Source organism: Taudactylus pleione, unplaced genomic scaffold, assembly GCF_031769625.1.
Source record: "Taudactylus pleione unplaced genomic scaffold, aTauple2 ptg000093l, whole genome shotgun sequence".
Lineage (NCBI taxonomy): Eukaryota > Metazoa > Chordata > Amphibia > Anura > Myobatrachidae > Taudactylus > Taudactylus pleione.
This window is the reverse complement of record NW_028284495.1, coordinates 26491215-26504340: the sequence shown is the minus strand read 5'-3', so window position 1 is coordinate 26504340 and position 13126 is coordinate 26491215. Positions and strand designations below refer to the sequence as shown.

Below are 13126 nucleotides of genomic sequence, written 5' to 3'. Positions count from 1 at the left end.
ATGCATAAAACACCCTTGTGAACATTTGCAATCGAAGCTCTTGACACTACGAACAGCCCCAGGCTTAGTAGTGTAGAGAGCTCTATAAAACCTGTCACCGTGGGAGAGGTATACAGGGAGACTGATCCAGCCTCCTGAGTGTACAGCCACTGAAAGCACCTGAGTGTGGTTTCTGGCTGACTCAAATAGAGGGAAGCTGGGAGGAGCAACCAAGATGCGGGAACCTTTAGACTGGGCCAGCGTGAGGGTTGGGGGGAGGGGCCACTGGGGAAAAGTGAACCTCCCCTATGCTGCATGGATCCACCCGGCACACTGACCTGGCTGCCGCCACTAGTCCCCGGCTGTCAGGATCCGTCACGTCCGGTGGTCTAGTGCGGGAGACAGTTTACCTGGAACCTCACTGCAGCGTGCCTCCAGCCAGTCCCCACGGCCGGAGGCCGAAACGCCACGTGGTCCCGGCGCCAGCGGCCACCAACACCACCTTACCTGCATCCCCTGTTCCGGTGGCAGTCCAGGGCCCTGTGCCCCTGCCGAAATCACTGGCTTCACACCAGTGTTAGGGCGCCGGAGGGAGTAGGTGGAGCCATGACACGGGCGTCCGACTGGCACTTAGCTGCTTCCGGTTCTCCCATCAGTCAGCACGTGCCACCAGCTCAAGTGGAGAGCCGAACTCTTTTCTTTTTTTCTGCGGGACTGCTCCTGCAGGCCAGGGTTGGGGTATATGTGGGAAGGAACCGGTGCATCCTGGGAGCTGAGAGCTCATTTAACTGTATGGTGTCTGGTCATATACCCTAACGTATTGGCTGTGGACCCAGAAGAAATAATACTTTTTGTGCATCCGAAAACATATTGCACAACCCTCATATAGTGTTGTTCATTTACACCAGGGATGGTGAACCTCTGGCCTGGGGAGTCGTATAAGGCCCCCGGAATCATTTGGTCTGGCTCTCTGAGCTTTTGCCTGCTAGCCTCATCTAGCTAGCAGGGTGCCTAGAATGTCACCCTGCAGCCAGAATCTATGCAGCAGTGCCCTTACAGCTCGCCAGGGCATCCTCAGGATGCTGCGGGCATTACTGTAATCGGCGATGGTGGCCCCGCCCCGTGTTAAGTCACACAGAGGGGGCGTGGCCTGCACCGTGCTCACGAATAATGTTATATCACCTGTGTACAATCTCAGTGAAAGCAATTTATTTCAAATGGTATATAGTTAGAAATTGTAAACTGCTGTGTTAAAAACTACTGTTGTCATTTCCTTCTTTTTTTCGGTTTACCTGAGCCTTCAATGATGTAGAAGGCTAGCTGTTTGTAGATATAGACAACACATCAATAAATTAGAAGCTCAATCGCATTTAAGTATACGGAATGTTTGGTGTGCAGGAGCTATATTGCTCGATCATACTGATGATTAAGTGTTTACAGCACAGAAGTGTAAAACATCAGGTGGCATCTGTACATTGCTTGTTTATAACAAACAATGAACAAGGTGACTACTTACTTGCTTTTGTAGTTGTGTTATTTTTTCATTTGTAATATGAGAATTCTGACTTATCTTCTTTAAATCTTCTAACTGGTCTTTTAATGTTGAAACTGTACAAAAAAAAAAAAAAAAACGAACAAGAAAAATGGATGAATTAACAGGTTACTGTAAATCCAGTATAATCCCCAGGAATCATTAGTGACTGCATGTAATCCACAGGATTAGCTCCACCAACAACTTGCTCATGTTATAATGGCATTGATGGGAGCATTATTGTGCCTTTAAATGGTAATGAAACCCACAGCAAGTAACAAAAATATACACGTTTCAATGTCACTCATTCCATCATTTCTAGGAAATATGTTCAGTGTCAGGTAAAAAGTTCTCCCTCTGTTTAAAATTTACAGAGTTTTGGACATTTGCACACACAATGTCAGCTACAATACAGTCACACATACTTGTAATTGAAAATGAAACAAATCAATATTTTGCAGCACAGAGATTATGTAATCTTCTCTAAAAATCATTCATCATAGTCTCCAAAAAAGGTGATATGGGCCAAAATCAGTCTCCACTCACATACTGTAGATTAACAAGAACCTTGACTTTCTAACTAGTAATGAAGGCCACATGTGGTTACACAAGCCACATAACTCACAGAGTAACTCTTACCTACACAAGTCAGAGTACACATTCCTGAAACTTACAATGTGCCCAGTAATTCTGGTCAACAACAAGAGACATTCCAAATTACAGAACTAATTGGTAACTTGCCTTCATTTTCTACATTCCTCCGCTTTTCACTCTCTTGCTCTGCCTTTCTTTGGTATTCATTCATTCGGTGCTGTAGCATCATTTTTTCCTTCTCAATTTGAGACACACATGATTCCAGGTTTTTTCTTTGATTGCCCTAAAATTAAAAACCGTGAACAATTACGCCTTACATAATAATGTATTTTTAGCTGGTATCACCATATTTATAACAGTCAGGTGCGTGCCTTAAACCCACTCATTCAGTTGAAACAGGATGATAAAAATGTAGGTTGGTATGTAGGACTTTTAGTAAAAAACAAAAAGGATTAATGTTATGCATTTAAATACAAATCAATAAGGAATAAAAGTGTGTTGAAATCATGTGAATGCAAAGTTACAACTGAATAACAAAAAACACTATGGAGGAGATGCATCAAACCTCAAAAGGACAATGGGAGAAATTGGCCATAGCAATCAATCAGCTTCTAGCTGTCATTTATCAAGTACATTCTTTGAATTGATAGTTCGATGCTTATTGGTAACTTCTCCACCTGTCCTCTTTAGCAGGTTTGATACATCTCCTCTTAGTGATTACAATGTACTGATAAAGCTACGTCTGAACTGGTTACATAGATAAGATGTAGCAGCCATATTACTTTGACAGAAAAAAAAAATCAAGCTTACTTCTTCGTCCAGTTCCTTCATTATCTTGTCTAGTTTAATGTTGGACATCCTCCAAAAAACAAAACAAAACACATTAAAATACAGAACCTTTCCAGTAATACAGATGGAGCAATTTACTACAGTGCACCATATTACAGCTTTGCTACAAAAAAAAACAACAACTCTGCACCATTTGTAATAGTGAGACAATTTTATTATGGGAAGTAGATACAGTAGGTTAGCATTATAAAATACTTTAATATTTTAGATTTATTCCTTTTAATTTTTTTAAAATATGTTCTACACATTTTACGTTCCCTCCAACTTGAGCTGGGCAGTTGCATGCAGCATAGCATATCTATATTTGGATACAATGTGCAAGTGGTTGGTTTGTCTAGTATACATCCTCTGAGGGGTTGGGAATGGAATCCCGACAGTCAGGATGCACATGATCAGAATACAGAGAGCAGCATCCAGATTACAGTCAGAATCCTGACTGATTGTTGTAACTATTATAACCCTTACCCTCCCCCTCCTTCCCTGCAGCCTAACCCTCCCAACTAGCACAGGCATGGGAGGTTTCTGAGTACCTAGAAACCCCCCCTGACAGACCAATTCCCCCCCTACATTCCATGGCTGCAGTGGGGGCGGAGCCAATATGACAAGTCACACCCCCACACTCACGAATCGCTGCATTACCGAGCGAGGGGATGGGCCTAAGAATAGGAGGATGCCCACCTCATTATCAACCTGCTGCTGCATCTAAAGTAGTATGTATGTGTACTGTTTTAGTGTGTGCGTGTGTATGTTAGTGTGAACTTGTATGTGTACTGTATGTACAGTGCCTTGCAAAAGTATTCACCCCCCTTTTCATTTTTCATGTTTTCTTGCCTCACAACCTGGAATTAAAATGGATTGTTTGAAGGTGTGCATCATTTCATTCACACAACATGCCTACAACTGTGAAGTTGTGTTTTTTTATATTGTGAATCAAACAACATAACTGAAAACTTCAGCGTGCATAACTATTCACACCCCTAAAGTCAGTACTTTGTCGAGCCACCTTTTGCGGCAATTACAGCTGCAAGTCACTTTGGATAAGTCTCTATGAGCTTACCACATCTTGTCCCTGGGATTTTTGCCCATTCCTCAAGGCAAAACTGCTCCAGCTCCTTCATGTTGGATGGTTTCCGCTTGTGGACAGCAATCCAAGTCTGACCACAGATTCTCAATTGGATTGAGATCTGGGCTTTGACTAGGCCATTCCAACACATTTAAATGTTTTCCCTTAAACCACTCGAGTGTTGCTTTAGCAGTATGCTTCGGGTCATTGTCCTGCTGGAAGGTGAACCTCCGTCCCAGTCTCAAATAACAGGCAGACTGAAACAGGTTTTGATCAAGAATATCCCTGTATTTAGCACCATCCATCTTTCCCTCGACTCAAATCAGTTTCCCAGTCCCTGCTGCTCAAAAACATCCACCACGTTTCACTGTGGGGATGGTGTTCTTGGGGTAATGTGATGTGTTGGGTTTGCGCCAGACATAGCGTTTTCCTTGGTGGCTGAAAAGTTACATTTTAGTCTCATCTGACCAGACCACCTTCCTCCATACATTCGGGGAGTAGCCCACATGCCTTTTGGCAAACTCAAATCATGTCTTCTTATTTTTATCACTAAGTAATGGCTTTTTTCTGGCTACTCTTCCATAAAGCCCAGCTCTATGGAGTGTACGGCTTATTGTGGTCACATGCACAGATACACCAGTCTCTGCTGTGGAACTCTGCAGCTCCTTCAGGGTTACCTTTGGTCTCTGTGCAGCCTCTCTGATTAATGCCCTCCTTGCCTGGTCTGAGAGTTTTGGTGGGCGGCCCTCTCTTGGCAGGTTTGTTGTGGTACCATGTTCTTTCCATTTGATGATGATGGATTTGATGGTGCTCCGGGGGATCATCAAAGATTTGGATATTCTTTATAATTCAACCCAGAATTATACTTCAACAACTTTGTCCCTGACTTGTTAGGAGATCTCCTTGGTCTTCATGGTGTGATGCCTCTTGCTTAGTGGTGTTGCAGCCTCTGGGGCCTTTCAGAAAAGGTGTGTGTTTATACTGACAGATCATGTGACACTTAGATTTCACACAGGTGGACTTCATTTCACTAATTGTGTGACTTCTGAAGGTAATTGGTTGCACCAGAACTTTTGAGGGGCTTCATAGCAAAGGGGGTGATTACATATACACATGCCAATTTTCTGAATTTTATTTATAAAGATTCTTTTTTATATATTTTTTTTCTCATTTCACGTCACCAAATTAGACTATTTTGTCCAGATCATATCAATAATTGGTGTGACCACCCTTTGCCTTCAAAACAGCATAAATACTGCTAGGTACACTTGCATACAGTTTTTGAAGGAACAGAAGGCAGTTTGTTCACTGAAGGGCTGAAGAGCGGTACAATAATGAGTGTCTGCGGGCAACAGTGAAGAATAGTGGAGGTTCCTTGCAAGTTTGGGGCTGTATTTCAGCAAATGGAGTTGGGGATTTGGTCAGGATTAATGGTGTCCTAAATGCTGAGAAATACAGGCGGGTAACTTAACCATCATTCAATACCATCAGGGAGATGTCTGATTGGCTACAAATTATTCTGCAGCAGGACAACGACCCTAAATATACAGCCAATGACATTAAGAACAATCTTCAGCGTAAAGAAGAATAAGGAGTCCTGAAAATGATGATATGGCCCTCACATAGCCCTGATCTCAACATCATCGAGTTTGTCTGGGATTACATGGAGAGACAGAAGGATTTGAGCAAGCCTACATCCACAGAGGATCTGTGGTTAGTTTTCCAAGATGTTTGGAACAACCTCCCTGCCGAGTTCCTTCAAAAACTGTGTGCAAGTGTACCTAGCAGAATTGAAGAATTGATGCTGTTTTGAAGGCAAAGGGTGGTCACACCAAATATTGATTTGATTTAGATGTCTCCTCTGTTCATTCACTTTGCATTTTGTTCACTTCTATTTTTGTAGCACTTCTATTTTTGAAAGCATTCTTACTTATCAGCATTTTGCCACACCTGCCTAAAACTTTTGCACAGTATTGAATGAATGTAATATATATATATATTTTTTTTTTCAAAGCGCCCCCCCCCGGGTCCCCACCCACAGGATGCCCACACACACAGCGATTGTTTTCCCCGATCTGGCAGATTCCGATACATTGGAACGACAGATCAGGTAAAAAAAAATCGTGGGTCCCCACTCACAATCACAATGCGATGCGCGCCCCCGCAGGTCGCACATCGCATTTTCAGATCTGCTGTGCATTACGGCAGATCTGACAAACTAGGACACAATGCATTATAAAAAAGTCTGGCTGCACAAGATCGTATGAATATCAAGGGAAATCAGACACATCATCGGATCGCAAGTATATCGGTATGTGTGTGGGCACCCTAACCCTTCCCCCAGCCTAGCCTTACCCCTCCCCACCCAGTGCCTAACCCTAAAACTCGTCATTGGGATGTCAGTGGATGGGATAGAAACTGCTGTCAGGCACCAGGATTCTGACCGCTGGCATCCTGACCACCAGGATGCCATCTACAATCCCCCTCCAAGGCTAAGCAAAACTAGTGCACCCCAACTGTGGAAAGCTTAAGTATTTCCCATTATAATCTTAAAAGTGATACCATATTTTGTTTTAATGAAAACCTGTAAGTGGGGTTGTCCACTTTGGACAACTACTCCTTTATCAATCATGATCCCAGGAATCTACAGGGTAACGCTGTAATCAAATTATTTTACCTGCACTTCTGTTCCATCTCATCTTTTAGCTGCATCTCATTATGTAGCTGCTCTTCAAGCTGATATATGCTCTTCTGCAAGATCTCCACCTTCGAAAATACAAGATGAAGATTTGAGAACAGTAAAACAAATAAAAATTTTATATATATATTAAGAAGCCATTGTTGTTTAACTAATTCGTGTATAAAACCAAACTAAAGTAGTAACATAAAAGAACAGCTCAGAAAAGTCTAACTCATGCGGAGTACAAACTTGTCTATATATCATTCGTTCGTTGAGCAATATATCGCAAATGCATCAACAGGTATGTACACCCGATATGTCTTTGAACGACGTAGTTCACAGACATATCAGGTCAGCCCTGCAGCGCAGCCAATGCAGATATATCTGAAAGATCTATCTGTGCATCTGCATGTATGTACGGGTGACCTGCCGACCGCCAGTATACTAGCTGCAGGGACTGCCGACATGGATATCACAACTTGACTGGAAAATTTAAATGCCTGCCAAGTTGTGATGGCAGCCATGACATATCAAGCAGCCGAATGGTAAGTGTGTATAGCTCACCAATCTGCCGCTCTGATGGTGGATCGGCCTGTTGATCGATGCGTCGTCCAAGTGTGTACCCAGCTTTAGGGTTAGAAGTGAATGGCTAATTTAAAATCTATGGACACATTAAAGTTCACAGTGGTTGGGGGGAGACTAACAACTCAAAATATTAATCTTGTGGCAGCAGACATACCAGGTTTTTATCTGCTTTAGAGCTGGATCTATTGTCATCAGGGCTTGTAGCAGGATCAGCTAAATACCTGCAACACAATAACAGCAATCAATACATGGCGAGTTCTTAAAATCAATTTGTCACCAACAGCTTTTTATATTATACATTCTTCTGGAAGGCTGCTCTCTATTAACTTACTGCCGGTTACTGTAATATGTGAATCCTACAAAAGGAAGCTGGTTCCCTACAAATGCCTTAGGCATTGGGAAGGTTTCCTCTTCTCCTTTGTCTTCCTCCAAATCATCAAAATTACTTGTGTCAATGTCACTGGTCAAGTCTGGTACAACTGGAGCTACAGCTACAAAAAAAAGACAAAATGCTTATTATGATGCAGGAGACTTGCTGGGACTTGTAGTTTCACTATAAGCTGGAGCGCCACAGGTTGGCCAGGCCTGATCCAGAGATTTGAGGAGAAATGGCCATATATTGTAAAGGTTTGAGGAGAAATGGCCATCTAGAGGCTTTAGGAGCACTGGCAAGCTAGAGGACATTTCTTTCAAAGACCACCTCTGCTGAAGCAAAGTGAATGCTGCAATTAGTTTTAGGAAAGTGGCATAGAAGACAAAATTTCTTTAAATGAACTACATTTGTACATCTTAAAATGGACTTGTAACCTAGACACAATGGAGGCAGTTGTTCTGTGGGTCCATGAATGTAGTAAGAATTACAGGGGACAATTCAATTTTTTTTCACCGGCGGCTGGTAGTGCCGGGCGCCCAACGGAGTAATTCAATTGTGCTCCATTGGGACGCAAACAGCTGCCAGCGCCAGCATTTCTGCTCACCCCCTCCTAAGGAGGGGAGCAGAAATGTGCGATAAGTCCTGCTTTGAGCTCCCTAACCCGGACGTCAGACAGGTTTAGCCATTTTACACGGCTAAACCCAGTCTAAGTAGTTGCGAAGAGCACGATACTTAATGGGTGCCCAAAACAACTGAATGGCAAAATTTGCGCCCATTAATTGCCGAAATGTAAAATATGACAGTTATAGTAAAACTTACCTTTGTTAACTCTCTTTCTTCGAAGTCCATAGGGTCCCACAGGGAGACCTTGGGGTGTAGGTGGTGGTTGAGGACCGGGCACCACACAGTTAAAGCTTTAGCTCCCAGGACGCATCGGTCCATCCCCCCTATGCCCCGCCCCCGAGCCAGAGGCACCTCAGTTTGTGACAAGCCAAAGGCCAGAGGAGGAGAAGAGAGAAGGAAGACTGGTACACACAAAAATCACACTCTCACGGAGGAGACGGGAAACTTGTGATCAGAAACACAGCAGATTTGAAACCAGGTGCATCAGGGCGGGTGCCCTGTGGACCCTATGGACTTTGAAGAAAGTTAACAAAGGTAAGTTTTACCATTACTCATTTTGGATGTCCCAAAGCAGTCCTTTAAGGGTGGGGACGCTGAGAGGCGAATCTGGCGCCCAAAGGAAGCATCCTGAGAGGCGAAGGTATCAAAGGCATAGAACCTCAGAAAGGAATGGACAGAGGACCACGTGGCCGCCTTACAAAGCTGCTTAGCTGAGGCGCCACGGCGAGCTGCCCACGAAGGACCCACAGAACAAGTAGAATGAGCAGTAACAGTAGCCAGTACAGGAAGGCCTGCCTGCGTGTAAGCCTGTGAAATAGTCATGCAAAACCATCTAGCTAACGTTTGTTTGTTGGCTAGCACCCTTCTTGTGAAATCCATAGAGCACAAATAAGGAATCTGATTTCCAAACGGAACTGGTACGTTCCAAATATATCCTGAGGGCATGGACCACATCCAAGGTGGCCTCACTTGCCGAGAGGTCTGGTGATTGAAAGGCCGGGACTACACTTTCCTGATTAATGTGAAGACTAGTAACAAATTTTGGAAGGAAACCAGGGCGAGTCCGAAGAACAGCCCTATCCTGGTGGAATTTTAGAAATGGGGAGCGACAGGAGAGCGCCCCTAATGCTGACACTCTTCTGGCGGACACTATAGCCAGAAGAAATAGTCTTTGCTGTTAACCACTTGAGTTCCACAGAATCCCAGGGTTCAAATGGAGGACTCTGGAGGGCACGAAGAACTACTGACAAATCCCAAGGAGCCACTGGAGGGACAAAGGAAGGTTGAATCTGGAGGACACCCTGGAGGAAGGTGTGGATATCCGGTATAGGGGCAAGTCTACGCTGGAACCAAATGGACAGAGCAGAGACATGCACTTTCAGTAAGGCCAGGCGGAGTCCAAGGTCCAATCCAGCTTGACGGAAGGCCAGGACTCTGGAAATACTAAACACCTGAGGGTCGTAGCTTCTGGTACGACACCATTGGAAATATGTATGCCACACTCTGTGGTAGATCTGAGCAGAGGCTGGCTTACGCGCTCCAAGCCTAATTCTCACTACAGAGCTAGAGAATCCTTTGGACCTCAGGAGGGATGTTAAAGACAGATGACCCAGATGTTAAAGGCAAGGACCCGGAGACAACAGGTCCAGTCATTGAGGCAGCAGGAACGGAGTGTCGATGGAGAGACTCCGAAGATCCGAGTACGAATGACGTCTGGGCCAAGCTGGAGCCACGAGCAGGACAGTGTTGAAGGTGGACACCATGGATCCCAGAACCTGCATTGCTGAGTGGATCGACACTCGGCGACGGTGGAAACATCTGCGCACTCGTAGTTGAAGTGTAGAGATCTTGTCTGATGTCTGGAAGATTCTCTGATCCTGAGAATCCAGCAGGGCTCCCAGATGAATCACTTTCTGTGAGGGATTCAGGGAGGACTTTTTCCAGATTATTAACCATCCGTGCTTGTGCAGCAAAGCAATGATTAGCAGCAGATGGCGGTAAAAGCACTTCTGGGGATCCTGCTAGGAGCAGGAGGTCGTCCAGATACGGTAACAGTCAGACACCCTGACTACATAGGTGGGCAACCATGATAGCCATCATTTTGGTAAACACCCGTTGAGCTGTAGATAGTCCAAAGGGCAGAGCCTGAAATTGGAAGTGTTGCTGTAGTATAGCAAACCGGAGATATCGCTGATGTTAGGGCGCTATAGTATGCGTCCTGAATATCCAGAGATTATTCTTATTATCATTTATTTATATGGCACCACAAATGTTCCGCAGCGCCTTATAAAGTACATAAACAAGTTGTAGACAAGCGACTTACAGAATACAATACAATACAGGACATGGATAATATATATTGTTACATTAGCGACCGTAACACCCAGATAAGCAACAGAGCATAAGCAACCAAGTATTAGGTGCCCTAGTGGTAAGAAGTAGATGAAACTAAAGTAGGGAGTAGTACAAGAGGGTAGAGGGCCCTGCTCATAAGAGCTTACATTATAAAAAGATACCATGAAGTCCCCAGGCTCCATAGCTAGAATGATGGAGTGTAGGGTTTCCACCCTGAACCTGGGTACCCTGAGGAATTTGTTCAGGGATTTGAGGTTGAGGATAGGCCGATGAGCCCCAATCGGCTTCTGAACCAGAAAGAGTAGAAAAATAACCAGTCCCTTGCTGAGATAGCGGGACTGGGACAATTACCTCTACTTGCAGCAAGGACTGTATGGCTTTTTGGATATGTAGGGCCTTGTTTCGGTCTGAAGGAGGGTCTGTGTAGAAAAACTGGTGGGGTGGCAGTCGAAGAAATGAGAGGGCGTAGCCGTGAGAGACCATTTCTCTTAACCAAGCAACTGTGGTGGTTTGACACCAGCACTGGGAGAACTGAAGAAGTACGGCCTCCCACTGCGGGATCCCCCAGAGGGAGGCCCGTCCCGCCAGGCTGAGGGTTTATCTTCGGGTTTTGAAGCAGGGCGTCTGATGTTCCAGGCCTGCTTGGTCCTGGGTTTGGCGGACCGAGTGGAAGCCGACTGCCTAGGAAAGGACTGACCTTTAGGCTTTCCTTGAGGACGAAAGGACTTAAAAGATGTTGTCCGAGGCATTGTAGTAGTAGTTGCTGAAGGCAGAAGTGCAGTTTTCGATGCTGCCAACGTGGTTACAAGATCTCCCCATTATACATAGGGAGAGGGGCCCTAGATTGCACACCCTAAGCACAATGTGAGGTGCTACCTGCTGAGACTTAAAAACAGCTACCTGCTGAGAAAACAAAACAAATGCAGGTGCACACTAACCATGCTGAACCTAATAATAATACTGCTAAATTGCATCAAAGAGGTTCTTAACATAATGATGGCCATAATTATGGGCCTGCCCTCCATATCCAGGTGACCTCCATCAGGCAGGTCACTAACACTCCTATGGAACAAATACACGGCACCCTCTGTTTAAACGACAAAGTGGCTTCAGCAGAATTTCCCGCTAGCGAGGACCCCGGGATGCCCGCCGAAATCCCCAGCCAAAACTGGCGTTGTGGTGCCCGGAGGGGTGTCGGAGCGGCAGCACAGACGTCCTGTGGACAGTCTGCTGCTGCACACTCAGTAGACATATGTAAATAAGTAAAATCATAAAAATAAAAGCTATTTGGGCTGCCTGAGCAGTCCACTGCATAAAAGGTGACAGACGAAAACTGAGGTGCATCTGGCACGGGGTATAGAGGGATGGACCGATGCATCCTGGGAGCTAAAGCTTTAACTGCGTGATGCCTAGTCCTCAACCACCACCTACACTCCAAAGTCTCCATGTGGAGCCCTATGTACCCTGAAGAAGAAAAAAAGGAATTGAATCGCCCCCACAGAAACCACTCTTACACTTAATGATTAATATACATAGCATAAAGATTAGTTGCATTCTAATCAATACTGGTTCAGCATTCAAAACAGATACATCCACTCTAAGTACAAAACATGTGCTTGGCAGAGAACGTTTCATCTACTTAGTAGTGTGTGCAAATACGCTCTATAGCACGTATTTTACCCGGTATTGCAGCCCAGGGACTCACTTTTGGAAAATGTCTGGGTCCCCAGGGATGCGCTGTGCTGTGGACAATCCCTGACAGGCTGTCAGCGACTGGCCGCAGCACAGCACATCCCCGGAGACCCAGCACAGCCGCCTTAAAGGGAGAGAAAAAAAAAACCAAAAAAACAGCGCTACCGCTGTCTTTCAAATAAGCACCAGTCATGAGCCAATCAGGGCTCACGGGCCGGCAGCCAATCAGCAGCGGCTGTCGGACCGCGAGATCCGATTGGCTCGCGGTCGGCACAAGCTTTGAATGATGGCGGCGGTAATAGGCATAACTACGGAGGGTGCGGATGCTATGGGGCCCGCCGGCCCAGCGATTGCACCCCCTGCACCCCCCATTTGCCGTGCGCCCGCTGTGAGTGTGTTACCAGCGGGTGCCCGGATCCTTCTCTCCTCCCTCCCCCCGGCACCAGCGGACGGAGCTGAATCCTGAGCTCCGGCTCCCGCAGTGCACTATGGGAGTGAAGTCATTTCCATAATTCCGAGGAGCGGGCGCCAGACGCAGCAGGCACTGGAGTGGGGTTTAAAGTAAGTAATTTTTTGTGTGTATGTGCGCGCGCGGAGGGGGGCTTACTACCGGGGGAATCATATGGGGCCACTACAGGAGCCTTACTATTGGGGGCATCATATGGGGCCACTACAGGGGGCATTACAGGAGCCTTACTATTGGGGGAATCATATGGGGGCACTACAGGGGCCTTACTACTGGGGGCATGACAGGAGCCTTACTATTGGGGGCATCATATGGGGCACTACAGGGGCCATTAC

The 13126-nt window shown here is 45.6% G+C and overlaps 1 protein-coding gene across 3 annotated transcripts in view; it reads right to left on the bottom strand.

Moving 5' to 3' along the window:
* The window catches only part of ROCK1 (Rho associated coiled-coil containing protein kinase 1), a 162763-nt gene that overhangs the window by 55793 nt on the left and 93844 nt on the right, over positions 1-13126 (bottom strand). For all 3 annotated transcript variants that reach the window (XR_015878207.1, XM_088469623.1, XM_088469622.1), the window contains exons 10-15: positions 7613-7772; positions 7436-7502; positions 6694-6782; positions 2915-2963; positions 2252-2387; positions 1496-1587 (exon numbers count right to left, since the gene is read on the bottom strand). Coding sequence is in view for 2 of the 3 variants with exons in the window: in XM_088469623.1 (XP_088325749.1) it covers positions 1496-1587; positions 2252-2387; positions 2915-2963; positions 6694-6782; positions 7436-7502; positions 7613-7772 (593 nt within the window). In the remaining variant the exon portion in view is untranslated. The remainder of the gene's footprint in view (positions 1-1495; positions 1588-2251; positions 2388-2914; positions 2964-6693; positions 6783-7435; positions 7503-7612; positions 7773-13126) is intronic.